The sequence below is a fragment of the Anguilla rostrata genome, chromosome 16, assembly GCF_018555375.3.
Source record: "Anguilla rostrata isolate EN2019 chromosome 16, ASM1855537v3, whole genome shotgun sequence".
Classification (NCBI taxonomy): Eukaryota; Metazoa; Chordata; class Actinopteri; order Anguilliformes; family Anguillidae; genus Anguilla; species Anguilla rostrata.
The window spans coordinates 15,785,815-15,808,644 of NC_057948.1; the positions used below are offsets into that span (position 1 = coordinate 15,785,815).

At 43.8% G+C, this 22,830-nt stretch overlaps 1 protein-coding gene across 10 annotated transcripts in view; it reads right to left on the bottom strand.

The window, feature by feature from the left end:
* The window catches only part of znf536 (zinc finger protein 536), a 164,775-nt gene that overhangs the window by 64,518 nt on the left and 77,427 nt on the right, over positions 1 to 22,830 (bottom strand). For all 10 annotated transcript variants that reach the window (XM_064312513.1, XM_064312507.1, XM_064312510.1 and 7 more), the window contains one exon: positions 19,735 to 21,938. In XM_064312513.1, coding sequence (XP_064168583.1) covers positions 19,735 to 21,937 — 2,203 coding nt within the window. In that variant the 5' untranslated portion in view covers position 21,938. The remainder of the gene's footprint in view (positions 1 to 19,734; positions 21,939 to 22,830) is intronic.

A 22,830-nucleotide genomic window follows, 5' to 3' on the forward strand; every position in this document is an offset into this window, starting at 1 on the left:
AAGTGAAAAGGGCAGACATTTTGTGATGAAGTAAATGCTTCAAAGGTTGTCCAAAGAAGTATTGCCTTACCCTTTAAACAGACATTCACTTTTTGCTCTCTCTGTCTCTCTGTACACACAAACAGACGCACCAGCATGTCTAAATATGAAGACATTCAGTGAGCTCCATAATGTTTGGGACAAAAACTTTTTTTCATGATTTGGCTCTGTACTCCACAGATTTCTATTTGTAATTAACATGTGGTTAAAGAACACATTTACAAAATGCATGTTCAACTGGATTCAGATCGAGTGAATAAATTGGCCAGTCAAGAATGTTCCCGTTTTTAGCTTTGAAAACTCCTTGGTTGCTTTAGCAGTATGTTTGGGATCATTGTCTTGCTGTAAGATAAAGTGTTGTCCGATGAGTTTTGAGGCATTTGGTTGATAAGGTGCTTCTCTACAGTTCAGAATTCATTCTGCTGCAGCTATCAGCAGCTACATCATCAATAATGACATGCGAGCCAGTATTTGTGGCAGCTACACATGCCAAAACTCCCACCACCATGTTTCAGAGATGAAGGGGGCACTTCGGATTTTGGGCCGTTCCATTTGGCCTCTACACTTTGGTCTTACCATCACTCAGATACAAGTGAATCTTGGTCTCATCTGTCCAAAAGACCTGTATTTTCAGAACAATGCAGGCTATTTTACGTACTTCTAAGCAAATTGTAACCTGCCCATCCAATTTGTGCAGATAACTAGTGGTTTGCATCTTGCAGTGTAGCCTCCGTAGTTCTGTTTGTGAAGTCTTCTGCAGACAGTAGTCATTGACAATTCCACACCTATCTCCTGAAGAGTGTTTCTGATCTGTCAGACAGGTGTTTGGGGATTTTTCTTTATTATGATGTCAATTCTTCAGTCATCAACAGTAGAGGTCTTCCTTAGGCTACCAGGCTCTTTGTGATTACTGAGCTCACCAGCGCTTTCTTTCTTTTTAATGATGTTCCAAACTGTTGATTTTGGTAAGCCTAAGGTTTTGCCTATGTCTCTGGCTGTTTTTTATTTATTTATTTATTTCATTTTTTTCTTATTTCCCAGACTCATAATGGCTTCCTTGACTTTCATTAGCACAACTCTGGTCCTCATGCTGACAAACTCCCAATAACAGACTCCAGAGGCAATCAAAAGCTTAGAATCAAGACTAGATACTGAAAGCTCTCTTATACCTGCATCAAGAAAACAACTGAACATGCCTGACGAATCAGAAACAATGGTGCAGTCATTTGTCCCAAAGATTATGGTGCCCTGAAATGGGGGGACTATGTAGAAAAAGTGCTGTAATGTATATATGGTGAAACCACAATGTATAAAAACACCTTCTAATAAAAGCTGAGAATCTGCACTTTACTCACATGAGAACTGTTTGATTACAAATCTAAAATTGTGGAATACAGAGCCAAATCAAGAAAACATGTCTTTGTCCCAAACATTACGGAGAGCACACACAAATACAAAAACATGCATGCACATGCATGCACAAAGACACACACACACACACACACTAACAAAGGAAAAAAGGGAAATGCTATTGCAGCAAATACGCACAAGTAATATGAATGATTCAAAACATTAAGCAATGGCAGAAAAGAGATATGCACGAGACACGTTTGGCAAGCACAAAATGCACATGTGACTCCTCATTGCTTTCAAAAGAACAACAGAAATGTGAATATCGAAATATCAAGCTAAAAATCTACGAAACCTTATTTAAATAAAGGTTTTCATTAACGGCACAATGTTTTGACTGAAAGCACGATAATTGCCTTTTGCTGTTGTTGTTGTCAGCGTTGGTGATGCCAGGTTTGAATTTCTTTAAACTGTTAAATGATTATTATATCAACCTAGGGGATAACACCACTATGCAAACAAAGAGGAAAAAATAGAAAGGGGGGAAAAAAGTATGGAAATAAACTGACAGCAGATGTAAGTAATAAAATCAATCCAGAAAGATCACAGCATTCGGTAATGACTGAAGCTGTAAGACCAATCCTCTAATAGTCCTTGATGGATAACTGTATGAAAAAGATACATAATTTTTTGACTTGCCATTTACACAGCATTGCACCTGAAAGCAGAGCAGAATAATAGACAGTTTAAAATGTCAAGGAACTAACTAAGAAAGAGGGTGGATCGGTCTGCAGAATCTCAATTAGAAAAGGGAGCTAATAACAATGGCTGTTCTGAGCGAGAGGAGAAGAACTGTCTTCGGAAACATTTACTTCCCGAAAAATACTTCTGTCCAATTAGACCCGTGGTTGGAGTTGACCAGTCAGACACAAAATACATCTAGTTATGAAACCCATCATAAGTATATTCTCTGTCTCGAAATGCATGTATAGGATTTACCTATCTATCCCACTGCAGACCTGCATATTGAGTGGAAGCCAGGAGCACATGATTGTGCTAATTAATCTGCCATTGTGGGCAGGGGAACAGCTGCAGTGGTCTCGCGGATACGTTGTCAAAGGAAAACAATGCAATGTTAAGCTTCCGACTGAATCTTCCATTACAAAGGAGGTCTAACACAAGCTAAATTCATAAATCCACAGATCAATTTTTACCAGCACTAATGTCTGACCTTTAAAGGGAAAGGTTTTTACATACTTAATTTCAGCTTGAAATATGGTCAGATATGTGATACCTAGGATTTCAGCCAACTGCTGGGCTGGGAAAACAAACAGATTGGGAGAGAGGAAGGTGGGAGCTGGAAGACTTGATCTTTTAAACAGAGCGCTGCAGAAACAGCACTGGGATTCACCGCATGGGCACTGCTATTTCCAAAACAATACTTCTAACGAGATTAGGTTGGCTCCATCGATCACTCTTATGTGGCTTTAATTTGGGGATACACCAGTCCAAATCCGTGAAACAGTTTCCGATACGGCAAATGTCCCCGAAAGACGCTCTCTAGGGCAACGGTACCCTTGGGGGGAAGGGGTGTCAGGTGGCGAGGTGAGGTTTCTTAGCATTCCGCTTCATAATCAACTGTGCTAGAATTTGGGATTTTGTGTAGCTTTACAGTCAGCCAAGTGTCTAAGTTTGCCGAGGAAAACACTGATCTGAGATGATTGAGTCACACACAGCATGCTCTCCACATTGCTGTGATAGTTAATAAGCAACCTGATAACAATTCTTCAGTGTTCTAGAAAAACTGAGAAAGATGCAACACATGGTGGAGGGATCTGAAATATGTAATTTGATTTTCCAAATCAAAACAATCACGAACCAGCCCCGTTGTACATATTAAATTTTGCCTATGGGTGGGGTTAGCGGATGAATTAGCCTTGTGATAATGCAGGGTCTTTGACTATTACCTAATAATTACAGGATTAAAAGTTAATTTATTCCTGCTCATAACCAATAAAGCTCTTAAATGCAATCCATATTTCCTTAATGTGGAGGTTAGAAAATAGCATAAAATAAAATATTGGGTCAGAATTAGAGCTGGAAGGTTAGAGGAAGAAAAAAATATTCGACACTAAATGAAACTATTTTCATTACTGTTGAGATATTCAGATTTGAAGACTTCAGTAATCTCCATTAAGCAGTCTGTTAAAGACAGATAAACATGGCTATGATGAATAAGTAGATAAATATATAATGAATGAAACAGTAGCAGGGGTAAAATCTATGGGCTGTTTTTTCATCAAGCAGAAGACAATGCCGAAAACACATCGCGAAATGGAGTCTGACGAGCGAAAGGAAAATTTCGGAGGATTTGCAAACGATGGCTCCTGAAGATTGAGAAATACTCAAAACAGCACAATCCTAGAGACGTGAGCACGGTTTGTGGCGGGGGAACCTGCTGTCAGCGTGGGCCCCTCCAAGAACCCCACAGCCTGGCATTACATTCAAAGGAAAACATCGCAAAGAGACGGCGAGTATAAAAACTATAAAAACGAAACAAAGAAAAAAATAAATATCACAAATAGCTCTGACACTCAGCTGCTGAAAACTGCACTTCCTGCAAAGGTCACATGACCCTGTTCTTTACAGGCCCTGAAGGAGAAAAGAAGATTGAGCGATTTCGCGGAGTAGGTGACCACTTCCAAGTCGGCATCCTGTACGGATGCGTAGCCACAACACTTGTGCAAAACAACCAGATGGCCCCTCTTACAGCACGGTGCCCCTGAAATAGTGGTGCTGCTGGGATTTGTGAGACGTGGGGTGCAACACCCACAACTTCTCTGTCAGTGCCAGGACACGGATACAGACGCTTTTTCTTTTTTTTTTTCCCTCTGTCCTCCTGTCTGTTCTCATGCTGAAAAAGATCTCGTGGATCATTTGGGAGAATGTATTCAAATAAACGCAGCAAATTGTTTTTTCTTGAATATATCCACGTGAATCGATGAAATGTTTACATTGCTCCAAAATTCTGAATTTCTCACCATCTTGAATGAAATTTTTTTTTTAAAAAGCTTGCAGATGGCAAGTTGTGACAAATTGCTGATTCAACCACAAAAGTGTTACACTGTTAACTAACCTGCTGAACAGTATTCAGCAGAAGGTTCAACTTCTGCTACCGAGCAGGTGAACAAAAAATGACAGTGCCCCAATGTTCTCTGAACGTTGCTGTAGCATTTTTGTTTCGCAATGCTGCAGTAATGGGGGGAATTAAGGTTTCGTCAGCATGCTATCATATTAAAAGCTGTATTTTGAGTTGTTGAGAATTCTATAATTCAGCTGATCGTTCTAAAAAAATTGCGGTTTAGCACAGAATGGCGACACAGGAGATATACCCGCCTTTCTGGAGCCGCATGATGTCTCACCACGACTAAAAATACAACTTTACCAAAATAGACTTCATTGACATGGTGCCATTATCAGAATGTGAACAGCTTGATTCTTATGAATAAAATCCAAAACCTCCAAACTTTTAACATTTTTCTTTCTCTAAAGTTGAAGGTTTTTACCCCTTTTTTCCCCCAAACATTTCCACAGTGCAACGCAATCCTCTGTTCCTGAAGACCCGCAGAAATGCTTGAAATGTGAAGGGGAGCTCAGAACCTCACACAATAGGATTTCCTGTCTCCCAGAATCCTCTTCCCATTGAGTCTCATCTCTGTGTCTAATAGGAAATACCTGATCCTGGACGGAGGAGGACTGTGCAAGCGCGATTACACATCACCTGTGGTGGCCGCCAGGGGATGTGGCATTTTGTGCTCCCGCAGATCAACCGGGACTTAGCCTGAGTCTTGGGTGAGAAGCGCTCCCACTGCCCCCCTTAAAGATTGTGTTAAACCACTGTTGCCCCTCCTGTGATCTGCCAAACTTTTTGAGATGGTTGAGGCCTACTCTGCTCTACACCGTAACATCCCGCTTTGGTAAATCAAATCAGTCATACGCATAGAGAAATAGTAGGAGAAACTCTGATGACTCTCTAGCCATTCATACTGCAGCAGCTCCTCTCTGTGTGTTCTCTAATTTCCTCACTGCGCGTCAGCGAACTCTCAGCATATAGCACATTAGAGGGGAAAAAGGGATACAGTCAACACGTGTTAAAAGACTGACCTGAAGTCCCTTTTTAAATCAGAATCCGTTATTTAGGACAATAAGGGTGATACATTTAAATCTGTTAAATATTAACAGAGTTTATGTTCACCAGCTTTTAAATGGCTTTAAATAAATTGTTTTCTTTCCAAGTTTGAAATAAACAGTACACGGTAGCAACATCAATTGTGGAAATGTTTATTGAAGATGCAATGCTGTATGCTTAACCAATATGCAAAAAGGCACAGATGCAAGGCTTTGCAGCTTTCTTCAATTCTCCCTCCGTGCATAAAACGCTTTTGGTATTTGTACACCAACTGTGTTAACAGCTCTTTTCACATGTAAGTTAAAATAAAATAGCATATGCTCTTAACAAAAACAAAAGGTGCGAACTAAATTGAGATTGTGCCATATCTTACAAAACAAACACTTAGCTTGTTACCAAGACAACTAAAACAATATAATTCCCACAGCATCGTCGGTGTTAGCGCTTCGTGCTCATTACGTTGACATTCTCTTCTGGATATTCAATGAGTAAACGGCAAAGATCAGGACCCCAACCTTTTCATATTATCAATGCCCTGCCTTCATCCTGCTAAATAAAGGCAGCGCAGTATCCACGTGGGCGACGTGAACATGTAATTGTGAAGTAAGCACTACAGGACCAATTGTAATCTGAGCTACGGCTCACCCAAGTTTCGCATTCCAGCAATGCTAAACGAATTCAGCTCCAAACCTAATTAATCCACAAAGGTTTCATGACTTAATCCCCAAAGTCAAGGGGGTTATTGTCCTCACAAATGAGGTCAATGTTTTTCCCCGAGGAAAAAAGGGAAAAACGGCAGAGAAAGTGCTCTCTTTATGCATGTCCAGAACTAATACTGGAACACAGGATGCCGCATGCAAATGGGGTTACAGGAATGCGTTGCTCCGTAGCGGAACCGCTGCCTGCCGTTTCCCCGCGTGTGTGTGAGAGATTACCTCAGGATCTTTCCTCTTTACGGAAAGGCCGAGCGCACGCTCCCACATCGCGGCAGTGCGTCGCCTGTCCGTCGCGAGGCCCGGGCGTGTACGGCCCACAGGCCCCGACAGAGACGCGCGAGTGCAGGCCGACCTAGCGGCCGAATCAGAAAGGGCCGGGCCAATCAGGCGTGGGCACGCCCCTTGCCCGACAGACAGAAAAGGGACCGGTGAAAAAAGGCGGAGGGACAAAAACGTGCTCGGGGGCCGGCCGCGAGCCGAACGGGGCGGGGCCGGAGAGACTCGGGGCCTAGACGGGAGAGCGTCGGTGTGGCCCCGCCCTCTTCCTTCTCCTCTGCTCTGAAGCCACCCCTCCACCCCCGCCCCCATCCTCCACCCTCTCCTGTGAATTCTACAGCCACAGGACCCTGGCAGTGTAGACTCTACGCAGTCCTGTGTGATTAATTAACAATTCAGCTCTATTTCTGCTTTGAAACAATATGTGTTTACGCGCTTTCGGGTGGCACGCTGTCGCTGCACAAGCCGGTGGCCGGCGCATGGCAGCAGCCCGTTGTTAAGCAGCTTGCGAGCGCGAGCGGAGTGCAGTGTCACTTCCTCCGAGCATCCCCAGGGATGATGTCGGGAGAAACAGGGGCAGTTTGGGAGGGCTGCGGCGGGCGACCTTTGCCGCGGCGAGGGCAAACCGTGTTCGTATCTCACCAGAAGACCAGCCAATCTGGGATGGTGAGCGCACAGCAGAGGATTCAACAGCTTGGAAAAATCTGCTAATAACGCACAGCTCAAAAAAAAATAAATAATTCTTAAGGACTGAACATACTGTAAAGGCACGATTTCAAATTGGCAAAAGCACTTAGAACAAAGAGTGTCTTCTTCTTCCCACACTGGTCTCATTGAATAGAGGACTCCATACGAACTGTACATACAACACTGTCTCATTAGCAAACCCTCAGTCACAGATTATTATCCATAATTACGAGCACTCAAATACGTCTTTTAAAAAAATTACAACAAGAACATAGACTTGTTTCTGCCATTTTCACTTCAAAGTTATTGCAAGCTGGAAGAATAAAGAAGGTTTACATTTTCATCCCTAATGCTATAGTAGGATTCATACACTCCACCGATAGTGAAGTCATTTTTATTTTTGATGCATATTTTACAAATCAGTCAGTTTGCAGATTTTATCACAAAGGTTATTGCTTTTTGAGAGCATGTCTGAAAATCCTTTTTTATTCCAGTTTAAATATCCCGAAAATAAAATGAAGTCAGTGAAAAGAAATGGGTGATATGGATAAAAGACTCATTAGTGAAACCAGGTTTACCTAATTTTATGCTAATTTTCTATTTCCTGAAAGCGAAACCCAAATGTACAAAGTAGATTCTGGTCACAATATTACATTATCTATAAAGCATGCTGAAAAAAGAAGTTCCTGGGTTCTTTAGAGCAGAACTAATATCCTTGAATAGGACATCAGACCCGAATCACCCCCTGCTCCCCTTGACTTTACAGTAAAATGCATAGGAAGAGTTTGCAAAAATTCATGTGAATCTGTATGAATGATGTGGGCGCCCCACTTCAAATACAGGGTGGCTTTGTGAATGGATCCAATTGAATTAGTACAGAGGGATGACTTGGTTAAAGACTTGATTAAGGCCTATTTGTAGGAGAGGGACAGAGGGTCCCTTTCCTGCACATTCGAGTAGGGGCAGAGTCCTTCTGTAGAGGATATACAGAGGAGAAAAAAGATTTTTTTAAAAACAACAACACAATTGTTTATTGATTTTATAATAGGCTTAGCGCAAAAGAAATAAACTAGGGGTCAGCATGTCCAACAAAGCCAGCTGCCCGACAAACAGGGTTTACACAAAGGCAACAGGGCTTGTGTTCAAATATCAGGCTATCATCGCCCCCCGTTCCCACAGAATATTGCTAACCACATTGTTATCCTTCCTTTAGCTCCATCCACCTAATCAGTGCAATAGAAAGCAGAGCACGGCTTTAAAAACCAACCAGGGAAAAAAACACTATATATCCGCACTTCCACGTTTTAATGGATCAATTTTTGTATTTTTCACCATAGCAATCGGAAGAATAGAGAGTGGCAGGCAGAAGAAAAAATAAATAAAAGATTTTAAAAATGGCAAAGTTGCTTGGCTTCTTAAATGCAGAGTCAGGTTTGAGTCCACACTGGTGGAGCACGAACACCACATCATCAATCAGACTGCTTTGAGAATAGCACCTTGAAGACCGGTCATTTAACAGTGTGTCTGCCCGGGGAGCTAACCACCGCGGCCAATCAGGGCCATCCCGTTAAATGCTCCAAGAATCGATAATTTAGTGTCAGTACGCAGCGCCGGTTAACGACAGTGCATGAGAACATTCTTTTTTTTCCAACTTCAATTCCCATTTGTATTTACCCAGACTAAGCCCCGGTTCAGTTCCTGTGCCGACAGAGAGGATGCGTAAATACACAGCGTGTATAGGCTGATATATGGATGATAACACTAATTAGCTCATTTTGTTTGGGGCACAACACTCATTAAAAACCCAGAGGGGCCATTACCGTTACTGTCCCTCCAAAACGATGTTACCGCTATATTAATCTTTCCTGCTCGCATTTAATAGCAACTGTTTTCAGGTTGGTTGAGGAAAGATTTGTGTTTTCACTTTTCTCCCCCACTCTCTCCCTCTTACTCACCAATTACAATGTGCAACATCCATTCACAGCCGCACAATAGTGCTGGTGAGGGTTCGGGATTCATTGAGACACAACGCTTGCTGACAATATGTCAAGCTTTAAGCAAATTAGTAACAGCAAGGTGGCTGTATTAAGGCCCCTTATAGCTCTAGCTGTCCATTATTACAGAACATAGAACAGAACATAGGAATTTTCTGGTATTCGTTATTATAACACAAATGAATATATATTGCTATATAAATAAAAATAAATAAAATGTTGCTTTTAGAAACAGATTTATTTATTTATTGATTTTATCAACATCAGTACATTGTCCAGCCATCGTACGAAATGAGCTGGAAAACAATGACAGAGCAACTAGGGTAAATTTTAGCATTACATATGTCATTTAAATACACGTAATATCCACAACGAGGATGTTATCCTGCTAAATCAATATTCCTCAGGAAACCAGGCCAAAGCTCCAAAAGCTAAATTGCTAATATCGCGTACAACGCTGACATATTACTTCCAGTATGTTTCAATATCCCAGCTTTAAAAATATCTCTGCGAGCCTGATATTGCGAGAGCGGGGAGATACATCACTCTGCCATTTGCCTACGGAGCGGCGCTGAACAATCCTTGGAGCTCCGAGCTCCGGCAGAACTTTGTACCATATGGTTGGTGAGAGATTTCCTCCCTCTTTCCCCCTGCCTCTCTCTGACAGCTGGATATCTAATAACAGGGGACAAGATGTTTGGCAGCTGCAGGCTGAGAGCAAGGCTTTGATGCTGCTCGCAACTAATGCAAACTTTCTACAGGTAGGCAAGGGGGATTAGACGTATAGCTTTTGAATATATAAAGGTGTGTCGGGGAGGGGCCAAGAGCTTCTGGGAGCACATTAAAGCACGCAGCTGGCGAGTACAAAAGGGAGTTTTTTTTGTGTTTTGTTTCGCTCAAAACGAATGTGCTTTCATTGCGATAAAAAGCATCTTTTGGATACGCCTATCAGATGTTGGGGTTTTTTTTTTTTGCTTTGTTGAGATTCTGAGGAATACGGTAAATTACGGTTTTCGGTAATTTCAGAATTGTACGGGTGGATGTATCGAAGGTGAGTGGCACAATATTGCGATGTACTCTGCGATTTTATCGCAACCTGTTCCCCCATCAATAAAGAAACAATAAAAATCCAAGGAAGGCTAATGTAGACTATGTAGAATGTGTCTGCAAATGCCATGTATAAGCCAAAGGGCCACATTAGATCATGCACTCGAAGCAGAGACCCAAGGGAGTTTCTATTCCAGGCTTAAATGCTGTGCTAGACACTCCAGCTTGTAGGTAAAAGGTGAGCACTAGATACTCCTCAGTTTATAGGTAAATGGCAAGCGTAGATGGGCTGAATGGCCGGTGCTTGTCCTTATTTTATGTTCTTAGTACCCATAAATAATCAATAACCCTCTCTTTTTTCCCCCAGTAAGAGGGTAAGGCCACGCCTCATACTAAATCAAAACAATTGCCCACCGATTAACAATGAAGTTAACGATGGCTATCCTATCTCTGTCCCTTGGTCCTGCTGTCGACAACAGTAAGCTGACCGGACAGGGGTTTGATTTAAAGAGGGTCTTACTGTAGGGTGTACATGGATGTACTGGAGCCACCAGAGATCGTTTGATAAACACGCGCCCCAGGCCAACATCCTGAAAGTGGGCCCTCTACCCTGCCTCGGCCATGCACACTGCCGCCCCCTCGCACGCCCTCAAAGCGCTCGTTCGCCAGTCAGGGGAGTGGGGGGGGTGGGGCTACACGTCTCGCTATTACACAGCAATAGCTGACTTTTCAGGGACGATTGGCTGAGGTAGGGCGGGGGGTGGCTGCGGGGGGGAGGTGGGCTGGCGCGCGGCAGAGCGGGGATTATGTAACGCGGTGAGCCGAAGCCGCGCCGCGCCGCCGGCAGTAGGCCCCGCGCGCCCCGGCTTTGCCGTAGCCGCTTTCCCCAAAGCCGGAGAAGAGCGCGGGGCTCTGACGCGCGCACACGGCCGAAAGCCGCCGCGCAAATCTCCCGCAAACACGGAGCCCGGCGCGCGGCGCGGCGCGCGGCGCATCCAGGGAGGTAAGCCGCCTCCTCTCCGCCGGAGAGCCAGGGCTTGGGAGGGGGCTGGAGGGGATATGTATGAGCACAGCGCGCATAAGCACAGCCGAACAGCAAATCCACTCTAAGGAGCCGGGCTCGGTGGAAGCACAGAACATTCCTCCCCCGCTCATCCGTCATCTCTCAGCGGATATATCATCCTCAGAGACGTCCACCTCAGACGTCCCCACGCTCCCCACTGCCCAGAGAACATGAACTAGGAAAGGCATCAAATGAATACGATCACAAGGGCAAAAAAAAAAGTCACCATTTTTTAATTCCGAAAAGTTATCGCAAGATTTAAAGGGGATTCTTTTGGCAATTAGTGTTTTAAAATTGCCCGCAAAATTTTATCCCAACGGCTTGTCTTGTGGGATTTTAAAATGGATAATTTGGCCTGCTACAAAAGTTGACAGGTTAAAATGGTTCCCTCTTTTCAGTGAAGCAGTTTGCCACAAAGAAGACAGAGGGGTAGGGGTAGGAGACAAGGAATAAGCATTTTTAATCCCATTTTTTTTATTATCCTAAAATATCAAACACAAATAAATGTATGTATGAATGACTCCTACAATTGTGTTTTAATTTCACTCTTAAAAAAATTATATGGACACACACATACATACACACATACATATACAGGGACAAATACAAAATATGAGCACCAAAAGCATAATCGATATGTGTAATTTATGGTAAATATCTGCTTTGTATTTTCTGAGGGATTCTACTTTTTTTCTTTTCATACATTTAGAACTAATACCCAAATCACAGCTCCCCAACTCCCCTGCCTATTTTTTCCATTACTGTTAAAAGACAAAATACATAAAAGGAATAAAAAAATCTGTGAATGAGCTCATTTTCTGCTCTTACTCTCCTGACAGTCTGCCCCACATCGCCAAAACCCCCAAATCCTCTCCTCATATTTGTGTTGGAAATAACATAACTCTCATTTGCTGTGGTCCATTTTGCTAGTCAGTGCCTTCTCAGTTGGCAAGTGCGAAGTAATTTGGGGGAAAAGGGTTGCTGGAACACCAGGAATTCAGCGTAGAAAGAGGATTTCCCTGCTAATGTATATTAAAAAAAAGCTTTATTTTTTTCTGTTTTTTCTTGAAATACTGTTTCCTGCCACAAGACGGAAGGCTTTTTTTCCCTCTACGGCTTTCTCTTTCTGCCTCCATCTCTCTCCTCTTTCACTACCCTTTCTCTCTCCCCATCCTTTCCTCCTCTCTCCAATCCATCTCTCCCTCCCTCCCTCCCTCCCTCTCCCTCTTTCTCTCTGTGAGCAGTAAGCCAACTTCTCACTCCTCCCTTCCCAGCCCCCTGTTGCTGCCTGCTACCCTGAGCCGTGGTGTAAAGTTTGGCTGGAGCCGAGAGGAGCAGCTGGGCCAGGCTAACAGGGAATGATAATGACCTCAGAAATCTGCTGTTAGCTCGACAACAATAGGGTGCTCAGTCTAGTGGAAAATTGTGTTCATCAGCTAGCTCTGCTCACTTACTAATTGACATTGCCAAATATTTTAAGAACAATTGGAATGCACAGGCAAAAAAAAAATGGAGATCTTAATCCCTGGACTTAAATTTTTTTTCTTCCTTTTCCCCCCCCTCTTTGATTAGGAGATGAGTATCGCTAAAAAACTGAGGCAAACTTTTCATGTCATTATCTTCCTCATGTCAGGGCCCTGATGTTCGCACAAAAGGCTTTTTTATGTAGTCTGTCAATGGGGTTAGGAACAAGGGTAGAATGGAAACACATAGCTAAGTAATGAATGTCCCTTTGCCTTGCCCAATGATGGCTACCAAGAATAAAAAATATAAAAAAGCTCTGTAACTGCTTATTTAATTGTCCTTTACATTTGTGTGAATCAACTTGACTATTTGGATAAATGTCACTTGGATGAATGTTTTTTGTTCTTATTTTGCATTTCCCCTGCCCGTTGCAGTTTGTGTCTGTGTGTGTGTGTGTGTGTGTCTGTGTATGCGTGAGTGTGTGTGCGTGAGTGTGAGTGTGAGTGTGTGTGTGTGTGTGTGGGTGTGTGTGTGTGTGTGTGTCTGTGTATGCGTGTGTGTATGTGCGTGAGTGTGTGTGTGTGTGTGTGTGTGTGTGTGTGCGTGCGTGAGGGTGTGTGTGTGGGGGGGGGCTGCATGAGTGGGTGTGAGTGCGTGCGTGTGTGTGGGTGTGCATGCATGTGTGCGTGTGTTTGTGTGTGTGTGTGTGCTTGTGTTCATGCATGTCTTCTGTCATGGTATCATATGGCTGGTCTTCCATATTTAATGAGAAAAAGGTCAATATATTCGGTTGCTCTTTCACATGGGAACAACCTCAATCATCTCTCAAGTTAACTTGTTCAAACAACACACAACTGCACATTTGCATGTCAACATCTTTAGTCTGAAAACACCCATTCGTTTTGGAGGAGTCGGAGAGATGGATACGAATTGGCAGATTGCAATCAGCAGAAATAAAGGTGTACCTGCTGCATGTGACATTTTCCTTCACTCTCCATTTTTTATTAATGGGGAAAATGACTGCTGGATGAAAATTTAGGATTGTGAACATAATTTATAGGTCACCTACTGGATGCGTGCTTGTGACAGTTTGTCCAAGTAAACATAGTCTCTGGTGTTTTCTTTCTTTTTTTACACTTACTTAGTTTTCCAGAAAAAAGAAAAAAGCATCATTCCCAGGTCCAGTAGGATTTAAATGATGACTTTAAGGTGAACAAGCGCTTTTCAGAGAGCATGCATCAGTGCCCATTAATAGGTCAGGGTCATTAAACACACATGGGTCCGGTTTGGTGGCAACAGCAGAGCATGCATGCCAGATGAACCCCTCATCCTAAAAGGGTACAACCCTCCAAATATATTTCTTAATTGCCACTTGGCCCCCTTTCAATGCTTTTATGAAGCACTGCGAGAGGGGATCAAATGTGAGACACCTCCATTTTAGCAACGACACTTTCTCTGACAGTCAAAGAGATATTATGTTGATGTATTTCAAATATTAATATTCAAGCAGCCTGCCTACCCCAGTAAGGCAGCCTTCTGTTATGGAAAGATAAATATTATGTTTTAATTATAAAAACATAAAACAGAAATGGGGACGAGTAAAAAAAAAAAAAGGAAGAAAGAAAAAACTGTGGCCGTGCCAAGGAGGCTTGTTCAGGAGAAAGGTAAGCAATGTTTTGGCAAAGACTCGGAATTAAAAACCGGTCGGTATAATGGATGCAGTTTACCCTCGCTCACACACTACAGTATACGTCTCTCCATCAGTTACATATCAAAGTGAGGGAATTCTAATGAGATCATTAAGACATTAAAGAGATAAACAGATAAATGTTTCATAAGAACTGCCCGGTGACAGATGCAGGAACACTGTGAATAAAAATAACAATCCTGTTACACTTTCAAAGAAACTTATTGGAATTCTGCTGCATTAAAATACAAGTAACCTGAAAGCAAGCAAATTACCATTAAAGGTAATATTTGCAAATTGTGAATGAAAGAATAAGAGAGAGGGATAGTGAGGGAGAACAGAAAAGAGGGAAATAAAATGAGCTCAAGGGGGAAATAAATGGGCCTTTTATATTATGCACGTGTATACTAAGATATTATTAATTCCACATGTATGCAAGGCTTGTCAATCAATACCTAGCACAGACAATTAGCACATGGATGAGACTTTGAAAATTAAAGACATCGCAGCCCTGACCTACTATACTATATGAGGCGCTGTAATAAATTTGATTAATATAAAAGAACAGCTTTTTAAATTTTATGACAGCAAAATGGCATGACAGATTGAAGCGAATGGCTTCAAAAGAGTAGGTAAATCACAGGTTAGTAAAAGCAGGTTTTCAGATTCAAAAGCAGTAATGGAAGTCAATTATACAGAAAGACACTGACATAATTCATCCAGATATGTTCCTAATTAGCTGGAAAAATACACAGAAGACTGTCCTCATTTCAAAGCATTGACACAAAACACTGTAGCAGAAAAAGCACATTCAGTGAATCCTTACTGAAAAACCAAGACTCTGATCTCTCAATCAGATACATGTTTATGTCCACATCCCAGAGAATCTTTTGAAGAAATCAACTTGTGGCCCTCTTCCTTGTTAATCAAGAGAGCAACTCTAAAATGTATCAGAATTTTCTCAGTGGCGTATGCATTGTCTTGGGCTTTAAAATGCTTTTATTGTCTCAACATGCATACACAGAAAACTGCTTCCCCAGGGTACTTGATATTTGTCAAGGGGGTAGCTTCCATGTGCCATATTTAGGGGGAAAAATAGAATAAGCTATTTCCGCAAGCATTAAAATCCAACCATTATTTATAAAACACTCCTTTTGTGTGATATGAATAGCCTGGTTTTCACAAACCTGAATGTCTGTTAACCACAATCATGACAAACAGAGGAAACTAGTATTATGTCGTTCCACAAAGTTACAGCTATGGTCATTTTTCTTTAATTACACAGAAATGACAATGCAACAGTCGTCTGAATGTGTAATTACGCTCATTGTAATTATGTAATTAGATGGATATCCATGCCTTATAACCTGAGGCATCACAAAGGAAATCCAATTTTAGTTTGTATGGAGCAAGTATTTTGCCTTCATGTTTGAAAGCTGCAAAGACCCTGAGATATGCAACTAATCCTCCTCATGTTAAAAGGTGCTTCCTCTTAAGGATATTCAGACGGGGGGGATGCTCAGGGAAAAGCCAGTGGTCGGACAGCCAGAGGAGAGGGGCTCTGGCTGCCAGTCTGAGGTGGCCAGGCGCTTTCGGAAGGGTCAAAGGCCTCTCTTCCAGCGGTTGATCTGGGACTCCAGCCCTCTGCAGCCAGTCGGTGACTCGCAGCACAAACACATTTTCTGGTTCGCCGCTGCTATTTTCACATGTTCACTGATTCAAACATCCTTTCACACGTACAACAAGCAGCTGCATACCACGTGCTTGCCACCCCTTGCTAACTCAGCCCCCCAGTCCTACACCCCTGCCACGACCGTCTGACGGTGCCGGTGACCCGGCTAGCTCCCTTTAGAGGGGGCAAGTGCATTTTAAATAGTCCCCAAGCATCCCAATCCCCCCTTTCCAGAGTATTACACCAGGTTACAATGGCCTCTGTTCTGCGATTCATTGTAAGCCGTTGTTTAAGATCTGTTCTGAGAAGGCTGAGGCTCAAAGGCCTCTCATAATGAATTCAGGAATACTATCAAGTTTGAAGCCCCTTGTTTATAAAGCCAAATTCATAGTGGAGAATTTGAAAGTACAATAGTTTCTTTTTTGAGGAAAACCAATCTTGCATTAAGAAAAGAAATAATGAAAAAAAATGTAATAAAGAATCAGAGAGAGGCCTGAAATGGGAAATGAAAATGAGGCGTATTTAAGGTTTATTACTGAGGAACAGAGCAAGAGAAGTTCTTTAAAGGAAATTCTGTTGCTGCGATTTTTTCCCCCCCCTTTAAACAAATATGGTGTTAAAGAGAAAAGACTTGGTTTTGACCTTCCTTCACAGTTGAGATGTTATTGTTGATTACTGTAATTCACGTTTAATTCTGTCAAAATTGCACTGGGTGGGTGGCAGGAGGACCTTCCAATTCATTTGTGCAAAAAAATAAAAAATAAAAAAAGCCCATCTCTCTGGGAAAAAGACATCGAGTAAATTCAGCAAATGACAAGTAACTGTGAGGCACCGTTTACCACATCCTGTTCATTTTCAAAACAACAACAAATACCACCTTTTTTCTCTTGAGGTGAAGGCTCAGTTTCTTTGCTAATTAAACTTCCCGTAGACTCCAAATATGACTGATAATGTGCAGCACGGGCACTCCATTTCTGCACCGTTGATGTAGGCTACATTATTTCATAATTATGGCCCACAGTCACTTTGTTCTACCCATGCAGCAGAAATGATAAAATAGTTGTAACGTTATTGCTTTTAAATCAAGGCGGCGAGTCGATTCCTCACGCACAGTCTGCAGGTGTGTGCGACTGCTCGGGCAGGCTGAATGGATTTCTTCTCTTGAGCGCGAACACACATGAATCCTCTTAATTCTCTCTGATTTGTAGTCTCTGCTCGGAGAATGAATCAAACTCAGCCTGTGCCACTCTTCTCCAGCAGAGGGGAGCCCTCAAGGTCAACTTTAAGGCACATTAGCGACGGCGGCGGGGGGCTGGCAGGGTGCCCACTCGCCCGCCTGCCCGCCCACCTGAACTGTGGCTAAACGCGGGGATTTCAGCTTGTGATCACACTCAATCACCTCACTCAGGGGAACGGGGAACACAGTCAGATCTACACAAACAGCCAATGAAACTCTACCTCTTTACAACGTGGGTCTGTTTTCACGCAGACAGAGGGAGGAAGCGTGTCGTTATAAGTCTTCTAACTCCTGTGTGCTACTCCTTTTCATAGTCGTATTTTTAAAAACATGTTAAACCAGCAGTGCTTAAGCTTTACATGTTGCAAAAAATATTTGAAACCACTGGTCTAAATATTTTGGTATAAGATTTAACCAAATCTTTATATGATACTTAGATATCACTTGATTACAACATATTTAACACATCATGGCTACAGCAATATATGGTTGCTTATTCCTCGTGTTAATTTTCATATAATAAAAATTAAAATAATATTCTAAATTTAAGGTAATAATAATAATAATAATGATGATAATAATAATAATAATGAATTGTTAATGTTGTTAATGCTGTTGTTGTTTTGCTGTCATAAGCTTACATTTCAAATAAGAAATTTCTAAATGCCATAAGCTGAATTTGAGCAATTCAAAGTACTTGAGAAAGAATAAAGAAAATAAAACTTCCTGCTTTACAATTCAGAAGATAATTACTTCCGTACTATGTCTCCCCCCTCTCTCTCTCTTGAATACTGTTTAGGTTTAATAGTCTGTATAAGAAAATAGGTTTTATCTCCGTCTCATTTTCATTAATTCCTAATTGGGGTGGGGGGGTTGTCTGTTATTATTTCTTAGATTAAAATAAACATAGCCAATTCCATGTTCAAACCCATTGCACTACATGGAGAAGATAAGGATTCAGTGGTACAGTGTATGAATAAACAACTTCTGTAATGTTGAAATTAAGTTGCTTAGAGCCTGTAGCTAAGCCAGTTTTTCCTTCAACTTAAAAGCATATTTCACTCCGCAAATGAAGTTAGCTTTTTTTGACCTGCTTTATATGTATATCTTTAATTAGTGTCTTGTTTAGCTTAAACCAACTGATTATCACAAAGTCATGACCCAATTAACAGGCACACTGCTTAGCTGTAGACTTCTACCCCGAGGAAGGAGAAAGTTACCTTTAAAAGTTCTGTAATCATTAGCAATAGCCTATTTAAATCCTGGTAAACATACACTTTATCTATCCAGCTTTTGGCCCTTCTGCTTTGGCAGGTTCACTGTCTCTCATTTTAAAAATGTTTTAATTACTTGTAAAGTGTCCTGCTGCTACCATACTTTAGTTGTGTTCCAGGGAAAGAGCTCTCTAGGCTCATATGTAATATTCCAATGGCTCTGAGAAAACATTACATGTATTTCTGTTATCCAAGCATGGCCTCTGTATTAGAAAATTTTAAGGAGAAAGCTGGAACTACTGAAGTTGATACTGTTTGATGGATATTTGACGCTAAGTATCAAGTATCCTCCTGTTCTGAAGTCACCAGTCTGATTCAATCTCATCTAGTTTCCAGTGTGGATGGTGTTCCTGTGCTTTATGGCCATGCCCATAGGTGGATGTTAACTGGCTCATCCATAGAATTAGGTGAGGTCCAGGTACCCAGATATGCCTAGGTTTAAGCCTCAGTGCATGGGTGCCAGCATGCCATCGGGGGCAAGTGGTGAGCCCACAGCGGGCACAGAGCAGACACAAGGCACTCAAGCGAGAGGAGGCTATACTTGCACCTTCTCAAACAATAGCGGGCAAGAAATACCTCTCAGATCCCTCTGCGTGCAGATCCAGACCTCACTGTTCTAATGTATGCCTTTATGGAAACAAGCCACTCCTTTAGTAATTGATGCCTTATTTAGGTGTAACCCACTAAGCTACATACAACAGCACAGTGAGTTTTCTTACATTTTCAGAAATATATTTTTTCCTTTCTTCTTTCATGTGAGTGGCAGCGATGATATATATCGAAGGTAAACCCTTATGAGTGTATTCTTTTTTGAAATATCTGAATGTTTAAAATAGTTTTTGTATCTGCATAATAGCTGTCCTAAAACAATGAATATGAAAAACACATATATTCCTGAGTCACTTTGGAGTAAAATGCGCATCATTTAAGCCATGATTATGAAGACCAGATGTTGTTACACTGTATTACGGAAAGAAAGCCACAAGAATCACCACTGACATACGATGTGAAAGGTGTGGCCAGTAATGAGCGAGCTTACCTGAGGATGGAGAGGAGGGGTGTGGGCTGTCCTCTTGGGCGCTCCCAGTCTGCGAAAGGCCTCCCCCGGCCCCGCTCTCCTCGGTGACGTTGGAGGAGCCCGGAGTGGTGGATCGGCTGATGGACTGGGACTCCGGGTCGCTGGCCGAGCCGCGGCGCTCGTCCAGGCACACGCCGTGCTGGATCCCCTCGTCCCCGGTCCGCCGCTCCTTGCCGTGCACGCGGGAGTGGACCACCATCTGGTGGTAAGTTCTAAAGACCCGGCCACAGTCGGGACACTCGGTGGGCTTCTCCTTCACGTTGGCCAGGCCGAACTCGAGGCCGCCGTGGGACATGAACTCCCGGTGGCCGTCGAAGCTGCCGTCGTCCTTGCAGGGAAGCATGGCGGCCCCCTTGGCCCCCTGCATGGCCTCGGCGTGCAGCTTCTGCTTGGAGCCGTCGGAGCCCATCAGCGAGTACTCATGCTTCTCTTTCGCGAAGACCATGGCCGCGTTGGCCAGGTCTTCATCCTGGCCGTGAGGCACGTGATGCTGTTCTTTGGGCATGAACGCCCGATCCATAGCCATACCACGCGCCATGATCTGCCAGGCCTGGTAGCTGTTGAGGGGGTCCATCTCCGCCACCTTCGCTGCAGCCTGCAGGCGTTCCATGCAGCTGGACTTCAGTGGGGGCACCAGGTTCAAACAGCCCAGCAAAGAGCGCTTCTCTCCTTCGCCTAAGCCATGGCCCATGCCCGAAACGGGAGCCAGCAGTTTCCCTAACATCTCCTTCTCCTTCATGGCAATCCCCGCTTTTGTGAGCATCTGGTGCTGTTCGGACAGACTCGCCTTGTCAGGTGAGAGGAAGCCACTCTGCAGGCAGGAGATGTACCTGGAGTAAAGGTTGGCGTGGGCTTCCTGCGCCATGTTATTCATGCTGACAGACACCTCAGAGTCGCTCGGAGGCTTGTTCTTGATAGCCAGTTTGTTCAGGTGGACCTTCATGTGGTTCTTCAGAAACCAGGGCTCCTTGAAGCGCCGGCCGCAGATCTGGCAGCAGTGCTCGAAGGAGTCTTTGTGCTTGCGCATGTGCCCCTTGAGGAACCAGGCCTGGCTGAAGACCTGACTGCACACCTCGCAGCGGAACTCGTTGGCGGGTTTCTCCCCATTGCTGCTGGAGCCCTGTCCCTGGGCCGACTCGGCGGTGATGTGGGCTTTCTCCACGTGGGCGATGAGGTCCTCCTCCTGGGAGGCGGCAAAATCACAAAGCGTGCACTTGTAGGGCTTGTGCAGGATGCGGATGTGGCGCTCCAGCTCCTCCCGCTTCTTGAACTTGCCTTTGCAGAAGGTGCAGCGAAAGCCAGTGGGTGGGGCGGCCTGCTCGTCCTGGGCGGGGGCCGGCTTTGGGGAGGGTGACGGCTGGGCCAAGCTCTCCGTGGTCCCCAGGCTGGTGGGAGTGAGGAGGCCGAGGGCGGAGGTGGGCTGCTGCTGCTGGGCCTGTGTGGGGAGGTGCTGGTGCTGGAGGCCTTGGGGTGGCTGCTTCATGTCCAGCCGTGGCTGCAGGAGGCTGTTTCTCATCTGCTTGTCCCTCAGGATGGCCCTCTCCTCCAGCTCGTGCAGGAGCCGGTTCTCCTCGCGCACCCGGCCGCGGCCCTTGCCCAGGTTGCCCAGCTTGTGCGTGCGCAGGTGGATCTTCAGGTTGCCCTTCTGCGCCGCCCGGTGGTCACAATAGGGGCACTTGAAGGGCTTCTCGCCCGTGTGCGTGCGCATGTGCAGCGAGAGGATGCTGTTGAAGCGGAAGCGCTTGCCGCACAGGGGGCACGGGTACTTCCTGTTCTTGCGGGCATCGTCCTCGATGTCATTCATCTGAGACATGATGCCGAGGTTCTGCCCGTTGAGGAACTGCTGGAGATCCACCCTTCCGTTCATAGTCAGAGTGCTGGCGTCGATGTCACGATTGAGCTGATTGGCGAGCAGGGCCATCTGGCTGCTGATTGGCTGGCTGGCTAGAGCTGCGTGACTCTTCTCGTCGAGCGGGGTGGCTGCCTTCTCTTCGGGGATCTGCTGTCTGTTTTGGAGATCGGGAAAGGCATGGCCAAGCTGAGTGGTCAGCTGGTGCAGTTTCTGACTGATTGGATAGCGGCCGTTGAGAACAGTGTTGCTGAGATGGGCGTCAGCTTCAGGTACAGCTGAAGACACTCCAAGGCACAAGCTAGACTCCTCCATCCTGAGGGCAAGAATAAAAGAGCACAGTCAAATCACTTGTACATACAAGAGTAATGGCCAGACCAGCAATGCACTTTGACCATGAAACTCTTTTTAGGCTAACTACTTGTCCCTTTTAATTTCACTCTCTAAAACCCATAATGCTTTGTAATAACGAAAGGAACAGCCTGTCTAATAATAAAGAAAGTACATTTTGGCATGAACGTTAGCCTGAATCCATTCAGTAACACCTCAAGGAAATGAACTTTCTGAAAATCTACCAATTTGTGCTCCCCATGCAAACCCATATAATTTCATGTTTTTCACCTACATTGGGTAGATGTGCCCAAAAAACAGGCCTTACAAGTTTGGCACAAGGTAGTTCCTTCTGCATTGTGCGAGTAACAAAAAGTTTATGTTGCACCTGCGGATTAGTTACTCTTCCATTCAGCATTGACAAATGCAGGCAAATATCGCATAATCATCCCAGTGTATTTGCCCTTCCTCTTATTTCTGAGACCTGAGGATTCCCCAGAAAACTGACACACTGTACAGTTTACACCAGACATTACAATAAGTCCAGCACTTGGTGATTATGTTTATATTTTATTTCTCCCCAGAGAGCAGTATGTACATGCAGGAAATTTCTAGAACTTTCCCAAACTGTATTATAATTTTGGATGCAATCATTTCCCTGTAAACATGCTGAGCGCTACATAATTAAACGTATTCGGCCCAACCTATCAAAATTATTTCAATTACACGCCTTAATGAAACAGCACTGCCATTGTCATGGAGCTGCTGGTATACAACAATTATGATATTAACAATAGCACTTAAAACCAAGGGGGCGACTTGAGTAAACACATGCTCTTATCTTGGTGCTGTGACACTTGTCTTGGACTAATTTCCAT